This window comes from Gracilinanus agilis, chromosome 2 (genome assembly GCF_016433145.1).
Source record: "Gracilinanus agilis isolate LMUSP501 chromosome 2, AgileGrace, whole genome shotgun sequence".
In the NCBI taxonomy this organism is placed as follows: domain Eukaryota; kingdom Metazoa; phylum Chordata; class Mammalia; order Didelphimorphia; family Didelphidae; genus Gracilinanus; species Gracilinanus agilis.
In genome coordinates, this window is record NC_058131.1 from 667317728 (window position 1) to 667332029 (window position 14302).

At 40.3% G+C, this 14302-nt stretch overlaps 1 protein-coding gene across 1 annotated transcript in view; it reads left to right on the forward strand.

Moving 5' to 3' along the window:
- Window positions 1-14302, forward strand: part of KCNMA1 (potassium calcium-activated channel subfamily M alpha 1) — a 299458-nt gene that overhangs the window by 207326 nt on the left and 77830 nt on the right. Inside the window, exon 18 of the mRNA XM_044659039.1 lies at window positions 8867-8990. Within this exon, the coding sequence (XP_044514974.1) occupies window positions 8867-8990 (124 nt within the window). The remainder of the gene's footprint in view (window positions 1-8866; window positions 8991-14302) is intronic.

The window sequence follows — 14302 nt, forward strand, 5'->3', positions numbered from 1 at the left end:
GTATATATTCTGGAGAGCCTTGAAGAGATACATAGTCTAGAGGAAAAAAAAAAGATTGAGGGAGAAATGAGAACTATCTGTAAGTACTTGAAGTCTATTATGTGGAGGAGATATTAGAATTGTTCTATCTGATTCCAGAGGAAGAATTAGGAATGACAGGGGAAGTTGCAAAAGAGCAATTTTAGTTTTACTAAAAGGGGGAGGAAATCTTCTCTACCAAAAAGTATTCTCAAGTGTTTTGGGGAGGCAATGAGTCAGTCCTTTCTCCCTAAAAGTCTCTAGGAAGAGAGCAGATGATTATTCGTTGCTTATGCTATAGAGAGGATACTAGAATATTCAGGGAAAGCTTGGGCTAAATGTCCACTGAAGCCCCATCTGAATCTGAGATTCTGTGATTTCAAAGGCATGTGCACAAAGGGTCATTAAGAAAGGTAAGTGACAAGTGGGAGAATCTGAAGTGAATGGTTTGAGAAGATCTATGTCACCAGCACCCAGAAAATTGTAGGCACCATGTCCCTTCAGGGAAGAGGGAAAATGACATGAAAGAAAACAGGCAGACAGGGAGGAACAGGCTTCTCTATACAGACACAAGGAAAAGGGGAAAAGATATGCTTAGGTCTCTCCAGATCATTAAAGGAAATAACCTCACCTGTTCATCACATCCTGTGCCCTTTATCTGGACTTCTCTTTGCTCAAATATCTTTAAACCTCAAGTAAGAGTCTCCAGGGAATGGGGGCAGCCAGCCATAGTGGCCACACAAATAGAACTTGGTATGCCTGTGAAATAGAGCACTGGCTAGTGAATAAAATGGTGAAAAGTCCTGGACCTATGCCAGCAAGCCACTTAAGGAAGCGTCATAGGGGCCTTGACTGCCACCCTCATATCTTCAGCCACTGAGTGGAATGAAGGGAGAAGGCAGTGTCAACCCAGCTAAGTCAAGCCACCTCTTAATGCACAAACAAATAGAATGTGACAGGGCCCAAGGGGGCTGAAGAAGAAAGGAATAGTTGGTCTCCCCCCACTCCAGAGAGAGGGGTGAACTTGACACAGGCCTCTAGACAAGTAGCATACTCAGCAAAAGGTCATTTTGTGTCCTCATTCATAGGAGCTTCATGGGGCTCCTGGCAAAAATAGGCTGATATACACATATGAATGATTGCGTATATGTGCCTATTCCTACATTTGTGTCTATATCTGTATTTATCCTCGCACTTGCATCCCAAATATTCTTTTATTTCTAATTAGTAATACTGTATCCCCAAAACAACCAGTTCATTTAATTAATCAAAGACCAAAATTAGAAAAAAATGAAGTTCTATTTTTAATAAATAAATAGGGGAGAGAGGAAGCAAAAAAAGTATTTATATAGTGTCTACTGTGTGCCCCTAAACACTGTGCTAAACATAGGTAAATCTTATTTCATCATAAATCATAGATTTTCAAGCTGGGAAGGTTTTAAAAGGTTTCCTAGTCCAAGCACCTCATTTTACAGTTGTAGAAACAGAGGCAACAAAAGACAAAGGAACTTACCCAAGACTGAAAGCACGAGAGTCTGAGTTTGAACCCAGATGCTCTTTCCACCACATCACCTTGACCTCGCTCATTTTCATTTGGGGATTTAGGTGACACAAGAGAACCATCAGTCCTAAATGGGGCACTCAGAAGGAACTTTTCTTCCCATTACCTGAATGGACATCAATAGGAGAGCTCATAGCACGGGTTGGGACAGCCGTTTCATTTTTTCTCTTTCTCCCGAATTCCTGGCACTCTGCATCCAAAGGTTTCTCTCTCTTAGCCCCTAGCCATCTCTTTTCCTCCATTGTCTATATAGGAAAATCCTCTGCAGTTTTCTTTTGGGCTATGTGTGATCTTCATATGGATTCCATCATATTAGTCATTAGAGCATGGATTTAGAGCTGGAAGGAACCTCACAGATCATCGAGCCCAACCCCATCATTTTCTAAATGAACAAACTGAGGCCAATAGAATGCAATGACTTCTTGAAATCATAGTTAGGAAAAGATCAGAGTCAAAGCTGAGTGTTCTGACTCAGAAAGCAGCATCTCTTCTATTATAACTCACTGTATATATATATATATATTTCTAAAATACTTTACCAGAGGTAGCTGAGTGACTCAGTGGATTGAGAGCCAGGCCCAAGACAGGAGATTCTGGGTTCAAATATGGACCCAGACATGCCCTGGCTGGATGACCCTGGGCAAGTCACTAACCTCTATTGCCTAGCCCTTATTGCCCTTCTGTCTTGAACCAATACACAGTACTGATTCTAAGACAGAAGGTAAGAGTATTTTTTTTAAAAAATAATAAGTAAAACATTTTATTTTATAGCATTTTATTTTCACAAAAGCTGTTTAAGGCAAGTAGTTCAGGTGTTTCTGATTCCAGTTTACAGATGAGGAAATTGAGGTTTGGAGAAATTAGTTACTTTGTCTGAAGATTATAGCTTGAGTGCCAGAGGCAAGAATCAGGAGTGCTTTCCAAGCTCACTAAGGTAGATTTTCACTCCATTGTGAGAATTGCAGCCCCTCTAAGCTTTCTGACCTCATATGGACTCTTGACTGTATTTATAAATATAAGCATGGGCAGGTAACAACAGATAATAAACAACAATAAGAGAATATATAACATTTTCCTGGGAAAGTAGTGGCAGAAGGGATAAGAACAAAATGAGCTTTAGGATTGATATCAAGAATAAATTCCAAATAGGCAGAGCTCTGCAAAAGTTGGAGAGAGAAGAAGTGCCTCTTCATTGGAGGCTGGATAACTTGTTGTGTATGTTATGGTGGAGATCCCTTTGGATCATGGGTTGAACTAGATGCCCAGTGAGGTCCCTTGTTCGGTTTTTTCAGTTCTACCTGACTCTTTGTGACCCCATTTAGGATTTTCTTGGCAGAGATACAGGAGTAGTCTGCCATTTCTTTCTCCAGATGAGGAAACTGAGGCAAACAGGGTTAAATGACTTGCCTAGGGTCACCAGGCTCGTAAGTGTCTGAGGCCGGATTTGAACTCAGGAAGATAAGTCTTCTCAAGTCCAAGCCTGACAATCTCTCCACTGTACTACCTAGCTGCCTAGCAAGTAGGATTCTTATAATTCTCAAGTTTGGAGATTCTCTGATTAAACCTATAATGAAATAACTTTATAGACTAAGTACTATGATCCTTTCCTTTCCTAAGTATGTGAAGACTTAACTCCTAAAGGGTTTCATTTTTTACCTTGGAAAAGGAATAACAGAATGTATTTCAGGAAAAATGGGGGCAAACCCAATTAGGTTCATTAAAATAAGTATTGAACTTTTAAAGAACTAACAGCTAAAAAGAAATTGAGGTAAATTTAGTTTTTCCTCTAGGATTCCATGCCTGTTTTCCTTCCTGTCAAGTAACTTCCATCTCTCCTCTGTATTATTTTCCTAATTGTCTTTTGAAAGTATAGGGTATGGACATGAGGGGGGAGGGAGAGAGAGAGAGAGACAGACAGAGAGAGACAGACAGACAGAGAGAGAGACAGAGAGAGAGAGACCAGAGAGAGACAGAAAAAGAAAGAAAGAGAGAGAGAGACAGACAGAGACAGAGAGACAGACAGAGAGACAGACAGAGAGAGAGAAAGAGAGACAGACAGAGACAGACAGAGACAGAGACACAGAGACAGACAGACAGACAGACAGACAGACAGACAGACAGACAGAGAGAGAGAAACAGACAGAGAGAGAGAGAGAAACAGATAGAGAGAGAGAGAGAATATAACAACATATATGTGAGTGATTCTCTTTAGACCTATAGTTTTCCCATTCAAACCAATACCAGGTCACCACTGCAAAAACAACAAAAATGGGCTGTGCCCATCGTCAACAAGCTCAAGCCTTCACATCTCTTCCCAACATGCCACTGTCACTTCTTGCCCAGGACAAGCCGTCATTCCATCTTGGCGAAGCTTTATAGAGATCAGTCAAACCATTCAGAGAAGATTGAAGTGACAGGGGCCCACTGAGCAAATAGTCAAACATAGAGCGCATCATGAAATATTCAGCCTTGACATAGGAGCACTAAATGCTTTCTCAATTAAGAGTACCTATCCTGGCAGCCAGCAAACAGCAGTGTTGTGTTCTCTGCACTGGTTTGTCACAGGGAGTGGGACCAGACACAATCTAGGCGATTTTGACAGGTTGCCTTGTTTCTTGAGTCCTTAGCTTTACCTCTGCACATTCTTGTTGGATGAAGATAAGTATGACAACAGATGATCCTAGTTTTTCTCTAGTTGTCACTTGGGCAGGACCTTGGTATGTCCAGTCCTTTACAGCTAAGTCAAGAAAGCGGGTCCCTCACCTGAATATTTCTTGCCCTTAGAAAGGGAAACCTCATTTTTTTTTCAGAATTGATGAGATTTTGGCAAAAAAAAATTACTGTTGATGGTAGGATCCTAAGTGTTCCTGAGAATGTCAGGAAAGTAGAGGATCCTAATGCCTAAGTCTTATGACGGGATGCCTCATATCTCCTGCCCACAAATAGTTTCTTTTTGGTCTCTATGAGCAGTACCAGATCTCAAACCTAATAGGTGGTTTCACAGAGGCAGGGAATGACTTTTCAGATGATTTTAAGTGAGGGCCAGAAAATCAAGATTTGGGTCTGGAAAAGACCTCAGAGACTATACGGTACACTCCTTCCCTACCACCTTCTCTCATTTTATAGATGATGGAAAATGAGGCCAAGGGAAGGTAGGGGACTTGCTCAAAGTCACACAGACAGTAAATGACAAGGACAGGATTCAAAAACCAAGTTCTACATTTTTAATGCCAGTGTTTTTTCCCACTGTGTTTTATTCCACGGGCAGAGTGAGCAGGTCCAATATTTTCAGGCTTGGCAGTTAATGATATTCTTTATCAGTAGCTTTAAAAAGAATCCCAGACCTTCTACCTGTGTTGAAAGTTCTAAAGTCCAATATTAAAACGTCCACAGCAGAATACACTGGGAGTTGCAGTACATGCCTGCAAGGGAAGCTGTGCTCTTTAAAATATAATACAAGCTTCCTCACAGCAGGTTGGCTGGAAGAGGGATTTGTGGTTTTGCTCTAGGCTGTTGTCTTCAAGGCAAGCTTTTTGGTTTTGCGGCTGTAGAGTGGCATTCAGTTTCCTTGCTGAGATTAATTGATGGTAAGTGGCATTTGTTGCTCTCTGAAAGCTAGAAACAATGATGTTTTATTCTTCATTTGAAGTCAGGCACGAATAATTTCTAGCTGAGGACCTTGGAGGTGTTATATGGGACTTAAGGAAAGGAGACATGAAAAATTTAACATGCCAGACTTTCTCTATTGAAAGAAAAGGGAAAGGAAAGAGAAAAAAAGGCATCTATTGTGAAAGCAGAAGGAAGATTTTATCACCTCCCTCTACTCAAGACATCAGAAACAATGGCCTAACCAAAAATGATGATCAAGTCTATCTTCTGCATGTGTATAATCAAAGTGCTTTATGACAGTTTTTCTATGGATCATTCCCAGAAGAGTCCAACGGGGCAATGGAATAGATGTGCCACATAATGTACCCATTGGAGATTGGGTCATAGAATTGTTGAGATAGACAGAAAGCAGAGGTAAAACCTAGGGACCTACCACTCTCCTTTATCCAGTTTTAAGATGGGATTAATTTAACATTTTGATGGGGGGGGGAGTAGAGAGCAGAAGATCCCCTTGTTACCTTTGAAGTGTTACATTTCCTCAAGAATGCCCATTTTGGTGCCTGGTTTATCGGGTTTGACTCTCTACATTGGTCAAAATAATTTGATGTTTACAAGATGACATTTTACTTTGTCCAGTGTGACCACAAAATCACTCTTAAAATTGCATATGAGTTTAATGCATGATCTAAATCCCCCTTGTGAAAAATTGATCAATTGTGTTTTGGGGCCTGGGGACGAAATTGGAAAATATCTAGAAATATCCTAAGGCTGGAACTTGCTCAGCCAAAACTGTCAGCAAGATGTTTTTCTCCCTCAAATGAACAGGCAGGACCCCAAAGCACCACAAGAGCAATTAATTACATTAATTAAGGAATAGCTGGTAAGTTATACCACCTTTATTTCAAGGTGGAAGGAAGATTCAGCAGGATCTCCTCCAGCTCATAAAATCCCTATTGCCTAAGAAATAAAGTACTCTACAGTATCTAAGTAGTTAGTAACAAATGAGCCTTGAATTAATTATAGCACATTTCAGGGGAGTTTGGGATTGCTTTGTGAGTCAAGAAAATACATCAAGTAAGTCATGAAAGACAATATATAGTATCGGTCCTTGGTTCCAAATAACTGGTCTGTGAGGAGCTGTCGTTGAGAGTTTTAACAGTGGTTCTGGTTGTTGTTTTGTAAACTAATGATATCATAAGGCAGTTCCTTTCCCTCTTCTAACAAACTGCCCTTTTCCCCTATTGGGCCTTCTATTACTATAGCAACATTGACTGGTGCTCACAATGGCAAGTGTTCAGCTGTGTTCTCACAAATATAAACTATTCTTTGGGAACCTCCAAAATCTCAATGTAGCAGCATTCAAAACTGTAAATAATAGGTCCTTTCCTCTCCTTTCTGCTTACCCCGGAAGGCTCTTTGCAGTCAACACCAACTCACAGGCACTTAAAATTAAAAACGTGAGATTGTTTATTGTGGCTCAAGCCGCCGATTTTAGTTGTGAAGTAATTATAGCTTCTGCCCGTTGCTATGATGAATTGCCATCATTTTCTGCAGAAGTCCATTCAGCCAAGTGAGCCCACTGAACATGGGAACAGGGCTGGCCCTGGGCAAAATCATTATGTCAGGAGAGCTCATAGTAGCTCTTTCCTCCCTGCCTTCTGGGAAACTGGACACTTTTATAGTGACATCCCATTCTGGCCCCAGATTGCCCTCAACTTCCTTTCAGGTTTATCAAAACTTTCTCTTCTTATGTCCTATATTTTTTTTAATTCCATATCTTCTGACCTAGGCAACTATATCAGAGGATGCCAGGTGGTACCATGGATAGAATACTGGACCTAGAGTCAAGAATACTTCAGTTCAAATCCCACCTCAAAGACTTACTAGGATTATGACCCTGGGAAAGTCACCTAATTTCTGTCTGCCTCTATTTCATCAATTGTACAAAGGGGATATAATATTCCCTAGGTCTATGATGCTATTAGAATCCAAAGTAAGATTTGTGAAGAAGATAGCAAGCTGGAACACTAACCTTGGAATCATAGATCTTGGAAGTCATTGCATTCAAATTTGACAGATAAGGAAACTGAGGACCAGAGAATTAAGTGACTTGCCCAAAGTAATATGCATCAGAGGTAGATTGTCAAAAGCAAAGCAACCCACATTTATTAAGTCCTTACTATATGCCCAGAACTGTGATAATTGAAGCCCAGGATCCTCAGATTCCAGATCAAGTGCTCCTACAAGTGAACCAAGAAAAAACCTAGAATTCTTTCCTTCCTTCTTTGAATCAATATTTATTAAGCACCTATTATATGTAAGGCACAGTGCTACATGTTAGGGGGGTCAAAATAAAAAGAGACAGTTACTACCCATAATGGGACGGGTAATAAACTATGTACAAAAATAGGCATGATATAAGAAAGAATATAATTATGTATAATTATATAAATATATATAATTAAACAGAAGAGACAGAGAATAGAATGGCTGGGAGTTTCATGTGCATTGGAAGTGATCAGGAAATGCTTCCCAGAGGAAACGGGTCATTTTGAGTCAAGAAAATATGTTGAAAGAATGGAAGAAAGTCCTGTGTTATTAAAACTTAGAGTGTACGCAGTTTTGGGATGAGACTAAAAAGAAAAGTGGGAGCCAGATTGTGGAGAATTTGAAGGCCAGGTTAAAGAATTTTGGGTTTTTTTTTATTTGATTTTTTTGCTGATTATGTGTAATAACACATTTCCATAGAAGTTTTCCTAAGTTATATGGTCAAACTTATTTCCCTCCTGCTCTTCCCTTACCCTTCCCATGCTGGTAGGTGATTCAATCTAGGTTATGCATGTAGTAGAGAGTTTTAAACTTCTTAGTCTTGAGTAAATCACTTTTCTTCTTTGGGACTCAGTTTCCTCATCTCTAAAAGAAAATGAGTACCCAAGACTGGCCTCATTTTGTGAACTGGCCATTGATTTCTTTCAAACACCGATATCTATAATGAAACAAACAAAATAGTAATACAAAAATAATTCTAAGGCTGAAAAAGTTCATCATACCCCTCCCCTACTTCTAATTAAGCTTACATCTGAATGACTAACCTGTTTCAGGTCCCCACTCTGGAATGTGGAAGCATTATTAAAGATATTCAGAAAATTTTTTCAAAGTATTTTCCCTCTCTGTTGCAATCTGTCTGTCTCTGTCTTTCCCATCCTTTCTTTTCCCTCTCTCCTCTCTTTCTCCTCCTCCTCTTCCTTCTCTCTCCTTCTCTTGTTGAGGCAACGAGAGGGAAGGACTAGGGGGGGAGAGAGAGTGAGAGAGAGAGAGAGAGAGAGAGAGAGAGAGAGAGAGAGAGAGAGAGAGAGAGAGAGAGAGAGACTGATATAAAAGTAGTTAGATGGTTAGTGCAAATACAGTTGTCAAGGAGGGAAGAGGGGGAGCTCTTGTTTAGTATTGAAATCATGTATTCCAGATGTGGGCATTTGGTAGTCAATCTGCTCTGAAGTGACACGCTGCTGAATCTTTAAAGGGCTTCAGTTGAGGAAAGCAAAATCTGATTGGGCAAATTGCTAAAATATTTAAAGTGCAGCCTGTTAAAGCTTTTACTGCGAAGAGCATCACGTCAGAAGTTGTAGTCAGGAAGANCCTTCCCTTCCCTTCCCTTCCCTTTCCTTTCCTTTCCTATAGGCATGATGCTTTGTTAATTCCTGGCAATGATCGGATCGACAACATGGACTCCAATATGAAAAAGTATGACTCTACAGGGATGTTCCACTGGTGTGCAGCCAAGGAGATCGAAAAAGTCATTCTGGTGAGTGTCAAAGGAGCCCCTTCATAATTCTGACCAAAGCCAGGTTTTCTAGCCTTGAGATCTGCCAGCTGTTTTATGGGATGACACAATCCCCTGTCCTATTTTTAAGACGATGGAAATTAGGAACACATTGAGGGGTCTTGATCTCTTTCAGAGTTTGGACTGGGAGTAATAAATCAAAAGTTCCTTCATTTCTTCATTCATTCATCCCTTCGCCATTTATTGATCCCCTTCCTGTCTTGTGCTAAGTACTAGGAACAGACCCAGATCAGGTGAATGGCAACTTACCATGTAGTTTTATGTGACTGACCTTCCTCCCTAAGTTCCTCAAGAGTAAGAAATATGTCTTATTCGTCACTATATCTCCCCCAAAATACACATATTCACACAAGCACATACAATATCCCTAGCAAGATGCACTATGGGTAGTTGGCACTTGGTACTGCTGGTGATGATAATGAAAATAACAAATGTCCAGTTCAGTTCAACCACGCAGGTCCCATGTTAGATGCTAAGCTTATAACAACAAAAAATAAAATTTCTTCTGCCTTGAGGGAGTTTACATTCTAGTGAAGGGACACCATCTGTATATAGGTAGGTAGGCCAATGCAAATTATACAGGGTAAAACACATGAATCTCAAGAGAAAAAGGGCATTACCAACTAGAGAACTCAGGGAAGACCTGGTAGAGAAGGTAGCACCTGGGTCATGTCTTAAAAGAAGCTAAGGTGGAAAAAGAGGGAAATGCAGGCACGGTGCCCCATTGCTCAAGGGCAAGGAAGCAGAAGGGTTGTCCAGGGGTGGGAGCCACAAAGAGACCAGCTGGGCTCAAATGGAGACTCTACTAATCGGAGTCATAGGAAAGGAGATGGGAAAGGTTAGGTGGGTTCAACCAAGGTCACAAGATATCTCTTGGTTAGTGAGTATCCCAACAGGTAGAGCATACCTATTCCATCAGTGTCCTACTAGGACTCTGAGATCTAGCTTAGGACTCATCGATGCTGTGATAATAATACTGATAATGATACTTACATAGCACTTTATATAGCATATTTATATAGCACTTTAAGAACTGAAAAATGCTTTAGATCCCAAGATAATAATACTGATAATGACATTTGTATGGAGTTTTATATACCATGTTTATATAACACTTTAAGTTAAAGTAAATTAATTAACCTTAATTAAAAAGTGCTCTATAATTTTATTTTCATAACGACCCTAGGAGATTGTTGCTGTAAGAACCCCCAATTTATAGAGGAAGAAACAGAGGGAAGTAGGTTAAGTGACTTACAGCTAGTAGGTATCTGAGGTGGAATTTGAACTCAGGTCTTCCTGACTCTGGGTTAAGTCCTCGATCCTCCATATCACCCAGCTGCCTAATTTAATGCTTTAGTCTTTCAGAGGAAAGCAAGATCACTCCGAAGTAGGGTGGCCAATGAAGGCTCATCGTGGAGAATGGATAGAAATTAAAGAGTTCCAAATGAATAATGGACAGCAGAGGGTCTATAGCTCCGAGTCTCTTGGATAATCTTCCGTGGATTGGCATGTTCCTGCCTCCCCCTCCATGCCACTCTCCCATCCCCCACCTTAGGTCCTGTTTGCATTCCATCTGCTTGTTAAAGTGGGCTAGCTACCCAGCTGACTTGGCCAATTAAAAATAATTAGGCGGCCTATCACAGTTAGTTAGAGTCAGGAGAAGCTCCGGCTCAGGGTGCCCATGCACTCAGACCTCCAAGCAGCCAGTAACTAACTCCAGATCTCCACCACAAAACTGATGATATTTGAAATGAGGTCCCCAGTGGATCCCCGCTTTGTCGCAGTTTATAAAGCATTTCCCGAGGCCGATGTCTCAGATTTCCCTGCACTGTTACACATGGAAACCAATAGCAGTGACAGCCCCCACTTTATCCTAACGATCAGGGAGCAAGAGAGCCAGTTTCCTCCTCTCCTTGGGGGTTGCCGTAATAACCCTGACACTGTCATGAATTGCAATATTGGCATTTAAACAATCAATACACCAGTCAATTCTAGGGAGTGAATCAACCCGAGTTTGATATGTACGGTGGAAATTAATATATCTCCCCAAAGGCACAGGAGACCACTTGGGGGTATCTTGGTGTACAATGACTGGGAGTTGTCTAAGGGGCAAAAGGAGAGCGATGACCGGGAAGGAAGCAAGGAGAATGACCCAGAATGAACCTCCTAATGTCATTTATGTTATTTCATATGACAGCATGCAAAAGGGCCAGCAGTAACTGAGTATTTGCATTTCACAAAGACCCCTGGTTTATATCATTCTCAGGTATGGCTTTGAGTTGCTTTTTGCTCCCATGTTGTCTTATCTCAAAGGATTTTTGTTCTATTGTCTTGCTGGGAGTCTTCCTCTTAGAGGCTTTAGAAGGCTAAGAAACAGAGCGGAACTGGAACAATTGTATATCATTGCATCATAGATCACAGATTGCAGAATCTGAGTTAGAAGGGATGTCAGAGGGTATCTCGTCAAACCCTCATTTGCTCCCAAACCCCTTCCATAGCTTTTCCAATAAGGCATCATTCAGCTTTTCCATGAAGATACCTAGCGAGGTCTTTCAACGCTGACTATTCCACTGAAAATACTAGGAAACATTCTTCTAAATCTATCTCCCCAGAGCATCTTCCTTCTGCCCTTTCTTTTTTGCCCCCTCTCAATGAGCAAGCATTTGTTTTTTTCTCTTTTCCAACTACCACTCTAATCTAAAAGAAAAATAGTAAGACCCTTGTAACAATTAGGTATATTTAAGCATCCAAAGAGACAAGTGGGAAAAATCTAGTTTCCATTTTATATAAAAACTCTTCAAAAGCTTAAGGGCAACTGTTATGCCTCATATCCCTTCCTTCAGATCTTCTGTTTGACAGGCTAAACATCCTTAGTCCCTTCAAACAATCTCTATCTCCTGTGGTGATAAACTTTCCTATCATACTGGTCTAGGACAATTAGGTAGCATAATGGATAGAGCACGAGCCTGGAGTTAGGAAGATCTGAATTCAAATCTGGCCTCAGATACCTACTAACTGTGTAACCCTAGGCAGGCCACTTCACCCTGTTTGCCTCAGTTTCTTTATCTGTAAAATGAGCTGGAGAAGACAAATCACTCTAGGACCTTTGCCAAGAAAACCCCAAATGGGTCACAAAGAGTCAGACATATTTGAAAAAACTGAACAACTCTCCTCTTGATGGCTCCCTCCTTATCAATCACCTTTCTAAAATTGGACACCCAGGGTGAATACCAGACTGGTCTGACCAAGGCAGGCTTAACCCAGGGGAGTACTATCATGTTCTATCCCAACTCATTCCATTCTTTATTCTCAAGGATAACAGACTCGTGTTTGCTCAGAGGCAAGAAGGCTCTTAAATTTGTGCAAATTTAAGGCTCATAAATTAGGAAAATTCAGGCACAGAAAGGAAGGGAAAAGAAACCCTGCATTTGTCAAATGCCTATTATGTTCCAGGCACTTTTCTAAGTGCTTTGCAAATATCTCATTTGATGCTCAAAAAAACTTTTGGAGGTAGGCGATAAGATTATCCCCATATTACACTGAGGAAACCAAGATAGATATTTAGTGATTTGCCCAACATCACAGAGTAAGAGTGAGGCCAGATTTGAACTCAAATCTTCCTGACTCCAGGCCTAATACTGTACCACATAGCTTCCCACAGAGAGGATTTTTAGATCTCCCCTAAATCCCAACAATTAATCTGGAACTCAAAATTCAGCCTTCATGTAGAGACAGAAGATCTTGTCATTTGATCATTTGGTCAACAAACATTTACTAAAGGCTTATTATGTGTCGGGCATTGTCCTGAGCAATGGACATATAGAAAAAGGCTTTTGAGCTTCAGTTTATGGTCAGATGAGGATGCTGGAGTAGTTGGTCTTGTGTCTGCTAATGTTGGCCAATGCCCACAGATATGTATAAATTAGAATCATACCAGTAAAAAACAATCGGGGAATATTGCCTTTGAATCCCTTTGGTTCCCCATCAAAACATAAGATCCTAATAAGTGGGGATTTTCCTTTTCTGTTCTTATATCCCCAGAACCCCACACAATGCCTGACACTTGGTGGACAATAAATAATTGTTGATGGATTGATTAAATTGAGCCCAGTTGTTCTTTTTCTCTAGGTCTGAAAAAATATCTCCCTTCTTCTTTATCTTTCTTAACTGTCTGGCTTTGGAAAGAGGTTCCCCACTGCATTTGTTTGGGGTTCCATGTTAGATCTGTTCTTTCTCTCCCTAAATACACATTCTCTATAGTGCTTCCCAGGACTGGAATCTTCAGGGCAGCACTGGATGAATAGTACCTGTGGAACATTTACAGTATGTGATCTAAGCTTTGTAACTACCTGGTCTACTTCTAGCAAGAGGCAACAAATCTTTCCTACCTGGGAGAAGTTCCATTCTAAATTCCCAGGGTACGCCTCTCTGCTTAAGTAAGCACTCTTTCCTGGGAATGCTTTTTCTTTTTGGTTTTGTGTTCAGTGTTTGATTTATAACAACCATGCAAATAAGAACAGACCCCAGTGGCTTAGGGGTGGACAATAAAGAATTGTAATAAAAATGAGAAAGACTCTATGGCTCAGTTCCCAGGTCTTATTCCTCCAGTCCTGGTGCTCATAATGTGAGTGCCTTCCCTCCGTTGATTATCTCCAATTTATCCTATCTATATCTTCTTTGTTCATAGTTGTTTTCACATTGTCTCCCTCTGTTAGACTGTGAGCTACTTCAGGACAAGGATAGCCTTTGTTCTTTTTCTTATATCCCCAATGCATGGCACATAGTAGGTCCTTAATAAATTCTTAGTGGTGGTCCTAAGTATATAATAAAATAAAATGAAAGAGCTGGATAAAAAGAAACACTGGCACAAATGAATGAACATTAGGATTGAGAACAGCATGTTATAATTATTCTATTTTAACATATATTTGTATATGTTATATTATTGCATATCTTATGTTAAGTTTTCTATAAGATATAATATATTTACTATATATCACATAAAATATTAATTATATAGAACATTAATGCTATCATATCCAATTATATGATGTTAGATTATATCTTATGTTATACCAAAAAAATTTCCTATTAGGGCAACTAGGTAGCACAATAGATAAAGTACCAGATCTGGAGGCAGATGGACCTCGGTTCGAATCTGACCTCAGAAACTTCTTAGCTCAGTGACCCTGGGTGAGTTGCTTAACCCTGATTGTCTAACACTTCCTGCTCTTCTGCCTTACAATTGATACTAAGAGAGAAGGAAATGATGT